The sequence below is a fragment of the Micromesistius poutassou genome (assembly GCF_964030765.1).
Source record: "Micromesistius poutassou genome assembly, chromosome: 23".
NCBI lineage: Eukaryota > Metazoa > Chordata > Actinopteri > Gadiformes > Gadidae > Micromesistius > Micromesistius poutassou.
The window spans coordinates 9,327,125-9,345,653 of NC_140293.1; the positions used below are offsets into that span (position 1 = coordinate 9,327,125).

Below are 18,529 nucleotides of genomic sequence, written 5' to 3' on the forward strand. Positions count from 1 at the left end.
TGACCAGGGAGCATATGTCGCTTTTCCACCGACAGTATCAGCTCGACTCTCGACTCGCCTCGCTCTAAAAAAGGCTTGGTTGGCACAACAGCGGGCAGGGGCGCTGCACGTCCGATCGGTCCGTGACGGTCCTCCTTTAAAAGGCGTTCCAGGAAGACACACAGCTTCCTGGAGCAGGGGAGCAGGGCGACACAGACTCTTCACAGCGAACCTTTAACACTATAGTGTGACGATCCAGACGACATGGACAACTATATTGGAAATAAAGAGATGTGACATGGCGGCCAGCTGTCGTTCCGCGGCCGTCCTGCGGCCCCCCGCGTGGCCCCCCGTGTGGCCCCCCGTGTGGTCCCTTCTGCTGCTGCTCCCGCTCCTCAGGCCCGGTAAGTTACTTTCGTTTTGTTTCTCTGTGTACTCTTACGGTATTCATGTAACATTGCCGCATACACATATATAAAATCAACTAGACCTATGGTATATAGTGTTGGGAAAAACAGTCTGCCTAGTTACTTGACCAGATAAAATGAGACGGAGAGGTAATAAAGTCTATCAGCACGAGGGCCTCGGATTTATTGAGTAAAGTAGCAAAGGTAATACAGATTCATAAAGCGTGAGAGATCGAATATTCTACGTCCCCTAACAGCGCTGAGGTCGTCCGGAGCTTCGCCTCCGAAGAGGTTCTGCCTCAGAAGAGCTCCCGTGATTTGGTGCATGAGAAACTTATAGTATCTTTCATGGCCAGGTGTGTGTGCTAGCCTTTGTGTGGGTTATCGAGGGTTCTCTTGTCCCTGAGCCTCCGGGTTGTGTTGTCTTTCTGTGTGATATGTGTGTCCTCGCCGTCCGGCTGTGGCAGAGTGTTCTCCGCAGACTGATAGGGGGGCTCGAGGGTCATCTTCACCCTCTTGAATGTGTGGTATGTTGTGTTTATTAGATTTGGGCCCAGAGTTGACTATATTCATAATGTAATGTCCATTTAGGTTATTTTTCCCCATCATATCCCCCTCAAGTCGTCGTCAGACGACTTTCACTTAAAAATAACGACAAACTCAACCATACAAAATAAAAAATAAAAAATAAAAACAGCTGTCCCCCTCAACCCGTCGCTAGACGGCTTCACTTACTAGGGACACGAGGGGTTGGACCTCAGCGCTTGACGTATCATTGTAGCATCATCAATAACATCAGAAAGACGACAAACTTGACCATAAAAATAAGCAACCATGAGCATGGGATCCTAATATCTCGCTTGGCCGGGTGTATGGGGAACCACGTGGGAGAAACGCTACTCATGCTTCGGACATGAGTATGCCATACACACCCCTCCTAGGGGGTGGCATCCACCCCGGCCTTACATTGCAGTATCCCTTTGCACAATGACACGGAAGGCAAGGTAAAAACAGAACATGTGATTAAGCAAGAAATTGAGATTATGGAATTAAACCAAAACAATTAAGGAAATCAAAATACAAATCTTTTTTTTTTTTTTTTTTTTTTTAAGTCTAAAGTTAAAGTTATTAAAAAGATAAATCGAGTCAAAGTCACTAAAATCGAAAGATAAATCAAATCAATCCCTCCTAGCGGCCCGGTGGGGCACACAAACAAACCAACAGCAGAATACGAGGCTATATATCATCACGTATTCTCCTTTCAGCACCTTCAGCTATAGAAAAATAAGATAAAAGCAAGCGGGAACATCCTTCATTAGCCCCTGCCAGGGATGCACATGGGAGTATGGGCGGTAGCACCCCCATACTAATTAAAAAGACCCGTTTATTCAATGGCCCTGGCAGGGCGTTATCCTGGTGAGCATGAGCAATACAGCGGGGAATATTATTGCAAAAAATGGCATTCTACCTTAACCGGGTTATAGGCTATACAGCAATTGAAGCAAATACAGCCAGGGGTGCCCTCAAGCCCTAAAGGAACGGGCCGCAGCCCCTGGTACCGGAACGCAGATCCCTGGTCCGAGTGGCGTGGCTGCATCAGGTGGGAGGAGGGGGCGGTACTGTAGCCGGGGACGGGAAGTGGGGCCACCCTCCTGGAGAGGTTACTAGCACTTCACAGGTAGGGGGAGGGGGTGGGGCGGGGACTGGGAATGGGGAATGCCCACCTGGAGAGGTTACTAGCACTTCACAGGTAGGGGGAGGGGCGGGGACGTGAAGCTGTGGGTAGGGGAGGTCGTACCCATAGCCAAGGGTCGCGGTTCCCAGGTGTCCTTCTTGACCAACCTGGTCAAACTGGTCAGGGAAATCCATCAGGGGCATGAGGGGCACCGCTTCGGAGTAGGGAGGGGGTCGGTGTCTCTCCTTCTCGAGGGCCTGTAACCCTGCCAGTGCTCTGGACACCGACCAATCTGGAGTTTGGTTTCATCCTTGCTCTGGATTCATCCTTGGGCCAGTGGGATCTGCCAAAACATTCTCAAATTCTCGTGCATACATTTTATCTAGTACATTTCTTTAACCTTCAACTTCTCTACTTGTCTCTGCTCCTTCAAACAACTTTTCCTAATAACTTTCAAACCTTTCAGATATACTTTACGAAACTTCCACACAATCTATACACAGTCCTAGTTACACATTAGATCTCAACTCTTGTGATATGCATGGATTCTGTGTCTAGTGTGATATTTTCCGTAGACTGCTCTTCTCTCTATCCGGGGCTGTGTTATCTGCCAAAACCCATAGAGGGTCAGGAGGAGGCTCGCCAGCTTCAGCATTATTATGTGGCTGTTGCTCTTGTTGGGGACCACAATGGAAATAAGACTGGGACTTTTGTGTTCCAATCCTCAATTGTATTCTTTTGTCTTTTCATGGGTGTCTGTAAGTGTGTGTCAATACAACAAAACAAATCAAATCAAAATCAAATCCTAGCTCGGCTGGTCGGCTCCGGGCGTCTCTGCATGTGGCTCCTCCTCACGCTCTGGAACTTGTGTTTCTATTGTTGGAATATAAACTCATGTACAGCAGTTAGTGGTCAAACATATTTTCTCAATTATATTTCTTATTGCTCTAATGGAGGTCCCTTATGGGGCCTTGAATAATAGGTGAAGGCATGGGTCGACCCGTAAGCATTTCATGCGGGGTTAGATGCATCATTCTATTAGCATGCATGTGATACCTCATTAGTGCTAGTGCATCTACACAAGTCAATTAAGTCAAAAGTTTGATTACAGTATCCACACTTTTCTCTAATTTCTCACAAATTCCCTCCTTGCTTATTCAATGATAAGCAAACCCAAAAATGTCATCAACTTTGAAGTCCCTAACCTTAACAACCTTTAAATGAAACCAATCTAGTGGGAAGGGAAATCAAAGCCAGTATATCCAAAACCAAAGGCCAATATTAGTGGGGTTTACCATCAGCCGCCCGAAACCAAACTGTTCCCGAAATTAACAAAGTTATGCACTAAACCGAAAACGTAACTTGAGTTAGTATATACCATTTTATAAACGAAAACGCAACATGTCTCATTCTAAGTCCACCACTTCCGCTGCCTGAGCCAACATATCTGACTCCTGTTCCTCCTCCACCCTTCACCCCACCCGGCTCTTCCTATGATGGTTGCAGCTCGTCACTTCCCGATCGAATGAGTCAATGCTCACAGTGACTCTGCCAAGTAATCGTGACTGTGCCTGCCTTAGGTTGTCCCTGGTTTCAAGGTGGGATCTTACCCGTCGTTGGCTAACCAGCCTTCCATACTGGCTTACTGCAGGATGCCGTGCCTGGGATACAATAAATTTCCACCCATTAGGTGGAATAGATTGCGAAGTGGAGGGATGGAGACAGAGTCCTCAGCCCCAGCTACTCATGCAGCCAAGTGTGTGTATAATGGAGACACATCAGGGCGGTTACCCTGTGTGTGTAAGTGGGCGGATGATGGAGCCAATCAGAAAGTAACTTTCTGTTGGAGTAAGAAGTAAAATGTTATCAAATGTTAACATGTTATGAAAGCGTAACAGCAGTAGTAGTGGCATTTGAAAGGTAAACCCATTACTTCCGAATGTAAATTGAGAACCTAGCTTGTACATTAGATCCCTTCCCAGCAGATGTAGTGCTAATCCGTCCAATCCATAATCCATCTAATTGTCCTACTTGTACAGGTTTTTAAGATTAAGTTTTATTTTATGTATTTTTATTCATTCTTATCCTTATAATATCCATATTTTTTCAATTATCCTTTCCAGTGTAAATAATAACATTAACTTTCAAGTTGCATGACACCTATTGTTTATCCGTATTATTTTAGGTTAAATCACTTGGTTAATAACAACACTCTTAACTTCAATTGCAGTAACATTATTATTTTGTATGACTGATATGTATTCCCCTTTAGCCATAATGTGAATATCAGAACATCTTTTACAATTTAGTTGACACAAATGTAATTGTGATTAGTTATAGTAAAGACCATTTCCTTCTTAACTCTATTGTTTCATCTGAAATATGCTTTCAGAACCACCTTGTGTGTTCCAACCCTCTGCGCAGGGGAGTAACCTCCCTTATCTCAGTGGCCCTGATGAGGCCTACTACCCGGCCTTTCTCTGTCTAGATTATGATCAATTTTAATATAATGTCTATTATTACCGTAATCCCTCAGGAATTTTAAATTTTTCTATTTGTGCTGTCTTTTTTGTACTTAAACCTTGTCAGGTCTGTTGAACTGTGCATTGACTCCGCCGTCCCCGAGTCCTTTTAGGGCGGGTCCTTCTGCTCAGATTGGTGAGAGAGGATTTTCCCTGAACTCTTAAAAAGAGTCCCCAGCGCTGGTTGACCCCTGGACTTCTGTGGACACGCGGTGTGCATGCTATGGACAACTTTAAATGCTAATTGTTCATGTTATGGAGTATAGATGATAACCTCTGAATCTCTCTGTCTGTGTCCCTGTGACTCCCTCACAGGCTGCATTCCCCTCTTATCTCTACTGTCTCGCTACCTTCTACAAATGGGGGACTACAAATATGGCGGACGGGGAAACTACAAATATGGCGGACGGGGAAAGACGGGGGGAGGGGGGGGGGGGGACTACAAATATGGCGGACGGGGAATGACGGGGGGAGGGAGGGGGGGGGGGGGAGACTACAAATATGGCGGACGGGGAACTACAAATATGGCGGACGGGGGATGACGGGGGAGGGAGGGGGGGGGGGAGACTACAAATATGGCGGACGGGGAATGACGGGGGAGGGAGGAGGGGGGGGGGGGAGACTACAAATATGGCGGACGGGGAAACTACAAATATGGCGGACGGGGAAAGACGGGGGGGGGGCGTAAGCGAGCAAGCGTTGCGCACAGAGCAGGGGGTTATTCGCACAAGAAATTTTCCTTTGCAAACCAGGCCGCACAATATGATTAACAGTTTTGACACGTAGGACTCAAAGCAACGTCTTATCCCGACCAATAGTATCTTTTCTGGTAGTGCCCTTTCTTATGCACCACCCAGACGCTATCACCTACGTTCTTGATCATACCCACAGTTCCCAACTGTGTCTCGGGTCCCTGTCCCCCAGTCCAACACACCCACACAGGCCCTCCATGGCCCTCACACACAGTCACACACACCTCATACCACACACACACGCTCATACCACACACACACACACACACTCATACCACACACACACACTCATACCACACACACACACACTCATACCACACACACACACACACTCATACCACACACACACACACACACACACACCACACACACACTCGCACGCACGCACACACACACACGCTCGCTCTCAGTCTCTCCTGTGCACGCTCCCATATTCTCACGCCTCTCGCCTCTCGCTCTCTCGCCTCCTTCTCTAGCGCACACGTGGACACTGTCGGCGGCCATTCCTATTTACCATGCGGCGAGCCTTATCTAATAGATCTCATCTTGGCCATCGAGAGTATTGTATCACCATGCTCGATTATTACAGGCCCTACTGAGTCATCTCCTCCGGGTCCCTTATAATGCCCGGGTATTTCCTCTAGGTCTCCCCGAGCCTAGGCATCTTTTCCTCTGGGTCTCTCTCATAGCCCAGGTATTTCCTCCGGGTCCCTTATAATGCCCGGGTATTTCCTCTAGGTCTCCCCGAGCCTAGGCATCTTTTCCTCTGGGTCTCTCCCAGAGCCCAGGCATCCTTATCTTCTCATCTTGGCCATCGAGAGTATTGTATCACCATGCTCGATTACTATAGACCCTAATCCGACCATCGAGAGTATTGTATCACTATGCTCGATCATTATAGGTCCTAGGCCTCGAGGGTATTATTTCACCATGCAGCGAGCCAGTATTCGTGCGTCACGCGTCTAGGGTCAATCGGGTTTTTACAGGTTAACTCTACGTTGCACTCAGCCTTATCCCCGCGGGATGCCCCCCGTAGAAAACCGTCCCGTCAGTCTCATCTCCTAATGTGGTTCCTATATAACTATGCAGAATTCAGATTTTATCAACGGGTTCTGCCTACCTTTTGCTTGGGCGCCCGAGGTGAGACTGCTGGAATCGGTGGTGCTCCGGGGTCCCGGGGCGTGCCCCTCTCCGTCCTCAGTCGTTTTCCCAGTAGTAGTAAAATCACGTCGGGGTCACCAATTTGTTGGGAAAAACAGTCTGCCTAGTTACTTGACCAGATAAAATGAGACGGAGAGGTAATAAAGTCTATCAGCACGAGGGCCTCGGATTTATTGAGTAAAGTAGCAAAGGTAATACAGATTCATAAAGCGTGAGAGATCGAATATTCTACGTCCCCTAACAGCGCTGAGGTCGTCCGGAGCTTCGCCTCCGAAGAGGTTCTGCCTCAGAAGAGCTCCCGTGATTTGGTGCATGAGAAACTTATAGTATCTTTCATGGCCAGGTGTGTGTGCTAGCCTTTGTGTGGGTTATCGAGGGTTCTCTTGTCCCTGAGCCTCCGGGTTGTGTTGTCTTTCTGTGTGATATGTGTGTCCTCGCCGTCCGGCTGTGGCAGAGTGTTCTCCGCAGACTGATAGGGGGGCTCGAGGGTCATCTTCACCCTCTTGAATGTGTGGTATGTTGTGTTTATTAGATTTGGGCCCAGAGTTGACTATATTCATAATGTAATGTCCATTTAGGTTATTTTTCCCCATCAATAGGCTAAGTATAAATATTTTTTGAGCCGTGTATTATTTCCAACAAGGTTCAAGCCAGAGATACTTACTGGGAAACGCGAAAAACAGTGATCCATTAGAGCCCTAATTTATCGATCTGATATTTCAATATCGATCGCACTACGATGTGATGGTGTTCCCCCCACACACACACTTTACTGGGACAGATCCTTCTTTATTTAGGTTTGTGTATCCATCGGACTGAACGACAGTTCAGGCTTTACAGTCTGTTAAGTCAGTTAACCTGTATTATATACAGTCTATGTTAGTCAGTTAACCTGTGTTATATACAGTCTGTTAGGTCAGTTAACCTGTATTATATACAGTCTATGTTAGGTCAGTTAACCTGTATTATATACAGTCTATGTTAGGTCAGTTAACCTGTATTATAGACAGTCTGTTAGGTCAGTTAACCTGTATTATAGTCTATGTTAGGTCAGTTAACCTGTATTATATACAGTCTATGACATATTATACCTATAACACGAATGTTGAATATTCAGTGACAGCTAAACCTCTCAGCCACCAGTGACGCTCTGTTGTCTGTCTTCTTCTGTGTTGTCAGCGTGGTCAGAGCATCTCCCCCCGCCCGGTCTGGTCCAGGCGGACCCCCTCCTCCGGTGGGCCGCCCCGCCCGCCCACGCCAACCTGTCCTACACCGTTCAGGTCCTACGGTGAGCGCTCTGAAACCACCGCCGGCCACACAGCAGCACTCCTGCCCATAGGCTACGGGAAACATATCCCGCAGTATGAGAAATCATATTGATGTAAACGGGGCTTTGGTTTTGGAGAAAAGCAGTGAAAATAAGGAAAGATGTTCCGAGTTCTGTTCCTCTATAGATTTATTACATTATGCATGTGAAATGAGCACTTGAATGTTGGTCTGGTGTTAACCAGGACGTCAATGCTAGGTCATCCATCTGTGCTCTTATTATCAAGTATCTTTATATCAGCTAAATTAAACGTGTGTGTGTGTGTGTGTGTGTGTGTGTGTGTGTGTGTGTGTGTGTGTGTGTGTGTGTGTGTGTGTGTGTGTGTGTGTGTGTGTGTGTGTGTGTGTGTGTGTGTGTGTGTGTGTGTGTGTGTGTGTGTGTGTGTGTGTGTCCACAGCTACGAGGCTGACCATTGGAACAACTTCCTGCCTTGCGTCCGGTCCCAGAAGACTTCCTGTAATGTCACGGCCAACATGAAGGAGGAGATGCTTGGCTGTGTCCGTCTTCGTGTTGTTGCACGTGGACACAACTTGGCCTCTGACCCTAAGGAGGCCTGCAGCCCAGGAGGTAGAGAGAGACGATAGGATTGGCTTAGGTTCATAGGAAACCTCTTGGTTAGGTTTGAGTTAGGTCTGGGCGATATGGCTAAAAGACATATCACGATATAACTTGATCATATTGATCGATATCAATAACTATTGATAGTTTTAATGACCTAAAAAGACTAGGAATTACCATGCTGGATTTAAACACTTCTGTTAAACACTTAATATGACCTTCCACTGTTCTTCATTGATAAATGCTCCAATGTCGACACAACAATGAAAAACACTCAAATATAATAATAAGAAGTATGGAACCGTGTTTGTGTAACAAACCCAGCTGCTAGATTCGGTGGTGCAGTCTCTTATCGATACATATTGAACATGTTTTATATTGCTATTGATCAAAAGTCTATCACGATACGATAATTTATTGTTTTATTGCCCAGGCCTAGTTTGAGTGTCATTAAAGTAAAGCGTATCCTGGCCTCTATTGGCGTTTTACCACTGTACGGCCCGGCTGGGTTTATTCATATATTATTATAGATTATATATTATTAATACATCGGGGCTTCCCGCTTGAAGGTGTGTCTTTAACTGATGACGCGCTCGTCTTGAGTGATGACACAACATTCACACTTTTATTGACTATCTAGTTTTATATCATAGCCTACCATAAAACCAGATTGATTTGTTCAAGAGAAGTTTAATATTTGGGTTGTTTCAGACGGACACACACGATGATGAATTCAGTTTGACGTTCAATATTCCACATTTTCTGCTTCCTCATCTCAACAGCTCATTTGGAGATGATTTATTTCATACTAGTCCTGTTTATTCATTGCACAATGTTTCACACATTTCCCAGAGGGCCACACGATGTCCTATTAGGGCGAAAACGGGTTGAATATCGATTTTCAGCGATCAAATAGTGTGAAATATTGTAGTAGTAAGTAAGTAATCGGTCCTATTTTACTGAGCTATTTTGTTTTGGAAGAGAATATAATCAAATTATCACCACCACGGTACGCTTCGATTAAACCTTTATTACCTTTTAATGAGGCTTATATAGTTTTAGGAAGGAACGAATAATGAAGAATCCCGGCCATACTCCTGGTGCGTGGGGATACGTCTCATACAACGATACAGGAACGCACAGATTAGTGTGTTTTTATAGGTCTACAACCTCTCGCTCCGAACAGCCACCAGGGCCGAGGTACGGCCGCCCGCTGGCAGGCGCTACGGCTTGGCACGCGTCAACTAGTGGTGGAAACGCTAATCAGCACGACCGCTACGGTCAAGGGAAAAGGCCAAAAAGGCCATATCAATTGCGTCATTTCAACCGTTTCTATTTGCTGAGGTATGCTGCATGGTTATCCGACTCTATTCAGGGTTAGGGTTAGGGTTAGGGTTAGGGTTAGGGTTAACCCTAACCCTAACCCTAACCCTAACCCTGGTTATTGATTGATTGATTGACACTGTGTAGACTCCATATGGTTTGGAAGCGTTCAGAGACGGCTATCAGCTCTGAGCTCAATGGGCTGAGATAGAAGTGATGCAAAACATGAGCAGCCTCTAGACACGCCCCTTAAGCTCCTCCACACACAGTCTAACCATATATGGTCACACATTGGATGGGAAGGACCCACTCTGGTGCGGCCTTGGTCCAGGACCTGACGTCTGCCCCCCCCCCCCCCCCCCCCCCCTCCAGGTGACGCCTGCAGCCCTGAGGTCCAGCTGAGCTCCCAGCCCGGCGTGCTGACGGTGAACCTCCGCGGGGACCACCCGCTGGTCTACCAGTACGGAACCAGCGTACAACACCTCGTCTACCTGGGCCGCGAGGGGGGGCCCCTGGAGGTGAGGAGGGGCAGGGGTCACCATCAGGGAGGGGTCAGGGGTCACCATCAGGGAGGGGTCAGGGGTCACCATCAGGAGGGGGGGAGGGGTCAGGGGTCATCATCAGGAGGGGGGGAGGGGTCACCATCAGGAGGGAGGGAGGGGTTACCATCAGGAGGTGGGGAGGGGTCACCATCAGGGGGGAGGGGTCAGGGGTCACCATCAGGAGGGGGGGAGGGGTCAGTGGCGGTTCTACATTGAATTACACCCCGGGGGGGAACAGCCATGTTTTATCATAACAATATGAGTGAAAGATAAACTTATATTTCTCAATTGCAAGACATTCGAGCAAAAGGTCTTCCTTTTGCTCTCAACGAAGGCGGTCACATTTTCTGTCCCTCTCCTCCCCCTGACCTTCCCGGCTTTGCTCTTGTCTCTCTCTCTCGTCTCGTCTCGTCTACTGTCTATACTTTGAGAGACTCTCTCCGCACTGCTATCCAAACTACAAATCATGGAATTGATCACAAAAAAAATCTGGATGTATCAATCCGTTGCGTAAGCACGATTTCACGCAGATTCTCTTTGTACATCCCAATTAACGTGAAATTGAGCGCACATGCACGAGCCCGTCTCTCCACCCAGTCTCCTCCCTCATTTAATATGCTAATTTGTATAAATAGGCCTGCAGTAGTGCGCTCGTTAGGAGAAAGGAGAAAATGGAGAAAGGAAGAAAAAATAACTTTAGTGAATGCGAGGTGGAGGTGCTGATTTCGGAGGTAGAGGCCAGAAATAAGATCTTGTTTGGCTCTCTTTCCTCTGGAATCAGCACCAAAACCAAAAAACTGGTGTGGGAAAACGTTGCCAAGTCGGTCAATGAGGTTGGGGCGGAAAGCCGAACTGTGGCTGACATTAAAAAAAAGTGGTCGGACATCAAGGTAGATGTAAAAAGAAAGGTCTCTGCCCACCGGAGAAGCAGGGTCAGACGGGCAGCGGGGCGGAGTCGGGGAGCCCGCCCTATTTGAGCAAAGGGTGGCAGCTGTGATTTGGGATCGGCTCCTTTTCGGCCAAAAAATCATGATAGTCGCGGAACACCCGTTCATTTCAAATGCGACCATCTTCTAAGAAGGCCAACACTGCCATTGTCAACCTATCGATTATTGCCACATTTTGCGCATGCTTTTATATTCTCATTTATTTGGATGCATGCTGACGATAGGTTGTTCCCATACACCCAAGGTGTAAATAATATGTACATGATTCGAAATCGACCGACTGGTTCATTGATGGATTGATTTTAAGTAACAATGGCTTGTTCTTACTCCATGCAACATCAAATAATAATATTGCAGTCAAGAATCTGACGACAAATGCGTGAAGAGAGATCCATTAGCCCAGATGTCATGTGTGGTCCTGAAATATGTAATGTTTAATAAACAAGTCATCACTGAAAATAATATTGCTGGGGCTTCCTTTTAATTTCTAACTCCAATAGTGACAATATATTTTTATGGGTCCATTTATGTTTAGCTTAATATCAACAACAGTGTCACATTATGCGTCTCGACAACAATAACGCATGATTGAAGTGCATTTAAGATCACGCATCCTGACGTTCAAATCCACTTTGAACTCGCCTCATATTGCAATATTAGTTCATGACTCGTGATCGCGTAGGCCTAATGTTGTTGCGCTGCATTGCCTCTATGTGCCACCAACTGACAACATGCAGAAATGTGCGTAAGCCAGGCATTTAGTTTGCGTGGAGAACCGCACTTTCTCACGTCAAGGCAGTCTTTGTACATCCGAACGTTTGCGTGAGAAGTGGCTCACGCAGCTTTTTTGTGCGTAAGCCAGCTTTGTACATGAGGCCCCAGGTCTGTCAACGCAACTGACACCATCTCCCCGACGAGACGCTCGGGTTCAGGGGAACCAGCCTGTCCTGCCGGAACGCGTGGGAGAGGAGGTGGGTCGTGTGCCCGGCGGCTCTTTCTGTGGAGGACGTGGAAGACATCGACATATTCAGAATCGTGTTCGTTTTGTGCCGATTGGAGTAGGCATGGTCCTGGTTCGTCGGGAAATGAAGGATACGAGGTCAGCTGTTCAAAGCCCCACAGGGCTGCCCGTCCTGATTGAAGCGGTGGGCAGAGGAATAGGAATAGGTCTCTATTTGTCATTGTCACATGTACAACGAAATTCAAAGTGCTCTCTAGTCAGTGCAACATTTAAGAGTCTATAAAAATATATATAATTTAAAATACTAGTGTTACTAGTTTAAATAAACATATAGCAGCATACATAAACACACCCAGTTATACATACCCAGTCACACATAAGAAAACAGTATGAACACACAGTCAGAACAAACAACAGTCTGCACATGTCTCAGGTGTATTGGTGTATATTATCGGGTTTTTTCAGTATTGAGGGTGGTCATTGCAGTTGGATAAGAGCTGTCAGCACTCAAAACTGCAAAGGGGCAAGTGGATCGTTCTGGAGACCGGAATGGACACGGAGAGTAGTCGTGTAAATTGGAATGCGGCTACTCGGCCCAAAACCAAACAGTCCCATTCTTATCTGCTTTCCTCCGCCCAATCAGCACCGGCCTCGGCCAAGGCCACTGCTGGAACAACAACCCCCCCGGTAGAGCGCTGCGGTGAGACGCTCTCTCTGCATTCCTTCCCCCATGCCCCCATGCTGATTGTTGTCTGGGACCTGATCAAGGTTGTCTCCATGGAAACTTGCTGTGTTATCGCGATGACGTCCTGCGGCTGAGACACCGCGGTTGTGACGCCAGGCGAAGCGACTCTCCAGGCCGACGCATACACAAACTCTTACACAGATACAGATACGCATCCACCGCCCCCCCCATACCCCCATCCCACGCCTTCGCCGCTTTGTACCCCCCCCCCAGTCTGACCAGACGGTCTGTGTCCAGCGCCTACAGTGGCTACGGGACCGGTTGGCTGCTTGCCTGCACTGGGTTACCCCCTCCCCTGTTGCAGGTGGTGTGTGTTCATGTTCTAAGTGTGCTGTCTATGTGCTTATGTGCTGAGGTGTTGTTTCTCCTGTCCCACACTGTAACTCCCCTCAGGAGCACAGTCTGGGCGTTGTCTCATTCCTCCTCACGTCGTGTTCTGTGTTCTCCGTCCATGGCTGCTCTAGCGCTCCTCTGTGTTGTGGTTTGACTTCTTGTTTGCTGAAACACACTCACTGGTAACGCTGAGACAAATGCCTACTATGTTCATCATCATCAATCATTGCTCCAAGTCTATTTTTAATAATGTGATTGTCACATTAAGTATCTATAGTTTCTGAAGGCTTTCTGACTATTTTTGGTCTGTTGACATCACATTTTGATGATTTCGTTTTTTCGTGTGTGCTCGTGCCGCCCCCCCCCGTGTGTCATGAAATAATGGCGCCCCGGGCTGCCCGCTTCGCCCGTGCCTAAAACCACCACTGGTCAGGGGTCCCCATCAGGGGGAGGGGGTCTAAAGGGTCTGGTCTAAAGCGGAGGTAGAGGCCCAGCTGGGGGTTGTTTGTAGACCAGCGTTACAGCAGCGGCCTGTTCCTCATGGGGGGGGGCTGGGGGTTGTTTGTAGACCAGCGTTACAGCAGCGGCCTGTTCCTCATGGGGGGGGGCTGGGGGTTGTTTGTAGACCAGCGTTACAGCAGCGGCCTGTTCCTCATGGGGGGGGGGGGCTGGGGGTTGTTTGCAGCGGTCTGTTCCTCATGGGGGGGGCTGTGTTTCCATGTTGAAGTTTGACATCTTGTAAAGTGTGACCTTTGACCTTTCCCTCCAGGAGTACGGCCAGTCTCCGTCCTCAATGGTGATCAAGCAGCTGGAGGAGGGGGCCCGGTACTGCGTCAGCGTGGTCCTTGTCTTGTACGGGGTCCCAGTGGGGCCCCCCAGCTGTGTCAAGTGTCTAGACATCGCCCAATCGGGTAGGCTCTGCTCCTGCAGCTTTCTGCCTCAATAACGAGGGATTTATAGAAACACTAATCGCATGAATTACGATAAACATAATATATTATGTTTATCGTATAATATATGTTACATAATACCATAATACATAATAGTATGTTTATCGTAATTCATGCTATTACCATTTTTGAATAAAACCATAAAATAATGTGGTGTGTGTGTGTGTGTGTGTGTGTGTGTGTGTGTGTGTGTGTGTGTGTGTGTGTGTGTGTGTGTGTGTGTGTGTGTGTGTGTGTGTGTGTGTGTGTGTGTGTGTGTGTGTGTGTGTGTGTGTGTGTGTGTCAGGGGAGCGGGCCCGGCGGCTGGCGGTCGCCCTGGCCGTGGGGTCCTTCGTGGCGGCGGCGGCGGCGGTCCTGGCGCTGCTCTACGTCCTTCTCTTCCAGAGGCAGCGGATCAAGGAGTGGATGAGGCCGCCCTATGTGGAGCCAAACGTATGAGCACACACACACTATCACACACTATCACACACTATCACACAGCTAGACACACTATCACACACTATCACACAGCCACACACACACTATCACACACTATCACACAGCCAGACACACACTATCACACACTATCACACAGCCACACACACACTATCACACACTATCACACACAGCTACAGACACACACTATCACACACACACACACACTATTACACAGCCAGACACACACTATCACACAGCCAGACACACACTATCACACAGCCAGACACACACTATCACACAGCCAGACACACACTATCACACAGCCAGACACACACTATCACACACTATCACACACTATTACACAGCCAGATCACACACTATCACACACTATCACACAGCCAGACACACACTATCACACAGCCAGACACACACTATCACACAGCCAGACACACACTATCACACACTATCACACAGCCAGACACACACTATCACACACAGCCACACACTATCACACTCACACTATCACACACAGCCACACACTATCACACTCACACTATCACACACAGCCACAGACACACACTATCACACACTATCACACTCAGCCAGACACACACTATCACACACAGCCAGACACACACTATCACACTCACACTATCACACACACACTATCACACTCAGCCAGACACACACTATCACACTCAGCCAGACACACACTATCACACACACACACACACACACACACACTATCACACACACACACTATCACACAGCCAGACACACACTATCACACACACACACACACACACTATCACACAGCCAGACACACACTATCACACACACACACACTATCACACACTATCACACAGCCAGACACACACTATCACACACAGCCACACACTATCACACTCACACTATCACACACACACTATCACACACAGCTACAGACACACACTATCACACACAGCCAGACACACTATCACACACACTATCACACTCACACTATCTCACACACACACTAACACTATCACACACAGCCACAGACACACACTATCACACACAGCCACACACACACACACACACACACACACACACATTATCACAGACACATTATCACACACAGCCAGACACACACTATCACACACACACTATCACACACATGGCCATAAACCACATCATTCAAGTTTAGCCTATTCTGCGCGCATATTATTTTTTTTCACTCTACTGTTGTGACACTCACATGGTGTCCAGGTTTTACCGTTATAATTATAGCATAATAAGAAACTATTTAAAAACATGCACGATTTCCTATTTCAAGATAACTTCAGCAAAAAATAAATCCTGCCCACCAAAGCGAGGCACGCACAAAAAGAGGAGGCCAACATTTTGAACCACTCAGTACGTTTACATGCACAGCTTAATCCCATTAAAGCCATAGTTCAACTATGCTCCGCAATTGGACAACTGCAATTGTCCGGTTATAGGCTACATGGTGGTCGATTCATTGGCCGAAGCGCGTCATGCCCCGGTACGATAAGTGGCGCTGTACCCATTTCAACTAGTGGTAATAGAGCCACCGGCTGACCTCTTTACGTCACCAGCAACAACAAACTCGGCATTCGAGAAAGATGTCTTCAGCAGACAGCTGTCAGCTCACTTCGGGTCCATATCATTTCTCCGACGCTCCATTGTTCCGACCTCTCGGTCGTATGCCGACTCCTCCGGCTGCTCTGCCGGCGGAGGAGTCCGCATACGACCGAGAGGTCGGAACAATGGAGCTTCGCCCCGGACACCGCGCGAAGCGAAGGTGTCTTGCCCTGAAGGGGCTTGTTCTAGATCAGGGGTGTCAAACTCAAACTGTACAGTGGGCCAAAATTGAAGTCTTGGACCAAGTCGCGGGCCGGAGTTGTTCACCGGGGGGGGCGGGGGGGGTGGTACGGGCTTACGGAGTTCACGTGCCAGAGTTACCGCGCCGAGATGCGCGTTAACGCTGAAATGCGATATGCCGGCGGGCCAGTTGCATTACATTAATTGGGGACATTACATTATAACAGGGTCCGCGGGCGGAATTGTTGACGGGGGGGGGGGGGGAAGGCTACGGGATTACGGGGTTATTCTTACACGGCTACTTGCCAAAACGAAAAAATAACTTTTTACAATTCATTTGTTACCAGCATTCGTAGTGTTGATCAGCAGAGAAATAGTCCGCCATAGACGTTGACGTTGCTTAGCAACCAAATACGCTGGGGTTGATAAGATAAGATTGATAAGTTGATAAGACTACTTGCGGAGTGATACGAGAGACGTGAATCAGAGCCACTTTCCTTGACAGCGGTCATTATATGCAACGGTCAATTATCTAAAAATAATTCACCGCTGGAAGTCGGGAAGGACCATGCAAGGCCACAGCGCATTCCACAGCATTGAGAAGAGCCGTGTAATAATCCATAATAATTAAACTCAAGTTTTTTGTCTTTTTAAGTGGTGGGTACTAAATGAATCTTGACGAAACCTGGTGGGTACTCGTCCCCAGCGTAACTGACGCCTATGGGCACGACACCGGCTTCCTCCATCTTCTGCGCCAGCTTTTTAAATAAATCGCCGACCCGAAGTGAGTTGACACTCGGCTGTCTACCGGAGCAGCCCCTCCGCCGCCCGTCCGTATACATTCCCCGCCGCGGCGCAATGAATGATTTAAGATCATAAACACGTCGGGAGAAAAAAACATTTATTTTGACATATGTGCCCGAAGTTACTTTACAACCTCGTTGATGACCCACATTCAGAAAAACATGTACTTTTAATTCAGCCTTGGGTGAAATCGAAGCACCTTTAATGAATCCATGCCATGCGCGCTCCCGCGGCCGGGACACAATTCTCATAGGGGGTAACTACATTCACCGGCTTCCTCCATCTTCTGCGCCACCTTTTTAAATAAATCGCCATTTCTCGTTTTCCGACAGCGACAACAACAACACAACTATCGTCTCTGCACCATAACACGTAACCATGGGCACCTCTTTCCTCAAACGTTTGAACTCTGAATCAGGGGCTCCGCAGCTCTTCAGTGATTGGTTAGCAGAGGGGCGTCGTGCTGCTACTGTGTGTTGACATGTCACTCTGTTGTGATCAGTGCATCAGAGGGATTCTTCCCGTGGAGCCACAGCAAGCTCTCACCTACAACCCCAGCCAAGAGCTCTGTGACCACATCTCCCTCCTCCTCCCCCTGAGAGACCCCTCCACCTGAGCCCCCGGCCTGGGCCCCCAGTCGGGGCCCCCCAGCCTGGGCCCCCGGCCGTCCTGCCACAGCCGGCTGCTACAGAACACTAACGAGACGGAGCTTCTTGCAGTCATTTTTCTAGGATGATCATTATCAACTATGTTTTTATTTACTTTTTCTACACAACAACAGTCAAGTCATTGAATTGAATCCATGAGACATAACCGTGGCCACTAGGAGATGCAGTGACAGCACCAGCAGTGGTCATTTACTAGACTACATGTAGCCTAGTGCCGACCACTAGGTGGTGCTGTTGTAATTTATAAAATAAAACTTGTTGGTACTTAAAAACGGACTCCAGCATATTTTTTTTTTATTTGCAGTGGTTTAAAAGTATTCAACAGAAGTCATTTGGTTTGGATACAGAATGAGTTCATGACGTTAAGCAGCCAATGCGTCGTTGCGCTGGTCAAACCGGCCTGTGGCCGTCCCTTAATGTCCATACGGTATGTCTGTGGCCATCCCTTAATGTTCGCTGCACCTCTCTGAGCTTCTACACCCCTACGTACCCGCACGCTCTTTCAGGTCAGCTGCTCCTGAATGTGCCCAGAACTACACGAAAGCTCAGAGGGGATTGTGCTTTTGCGGTTTTATCTTAAACTTAATCTTTTCTTATTTTCTTGTATTTCACCTTACTAATTATGTTGTCCTCT

The 18,529-nt window shown here is 47.8% G+C and overlaps 1 protein-coding gene across 1 annotated transcript; it reads left to right on the plus strand.

Moving 5' to 3' along the window:
* Positions 1-95: 95 nt before the first annotated feature.
* LOC311368226 (uncharacterized protein) lies at positions 96-17,871 on the plus strand. Its single transcript, XM_084487013.1, has 7 exons — positions 96-383; positions 7,676-7,784; positions 8,221-8,390; positions 10,077-10,222; positions 14,002-14,143; positions 14,469-14,614; positions 17,730-17,871. Exons 1-7 carry the CDS (start codon positions 278-280, stop codon positions 17,841-17,843), a joined length of 933 nt encoding a protein of 310 aa, XP_084343139.1. The 5' UTR covers positions 96-277; the 3' UTR covers positions 17,844-17,871.
* Positions 17,872-18,529: the final 658 nt, after the last annotated feature.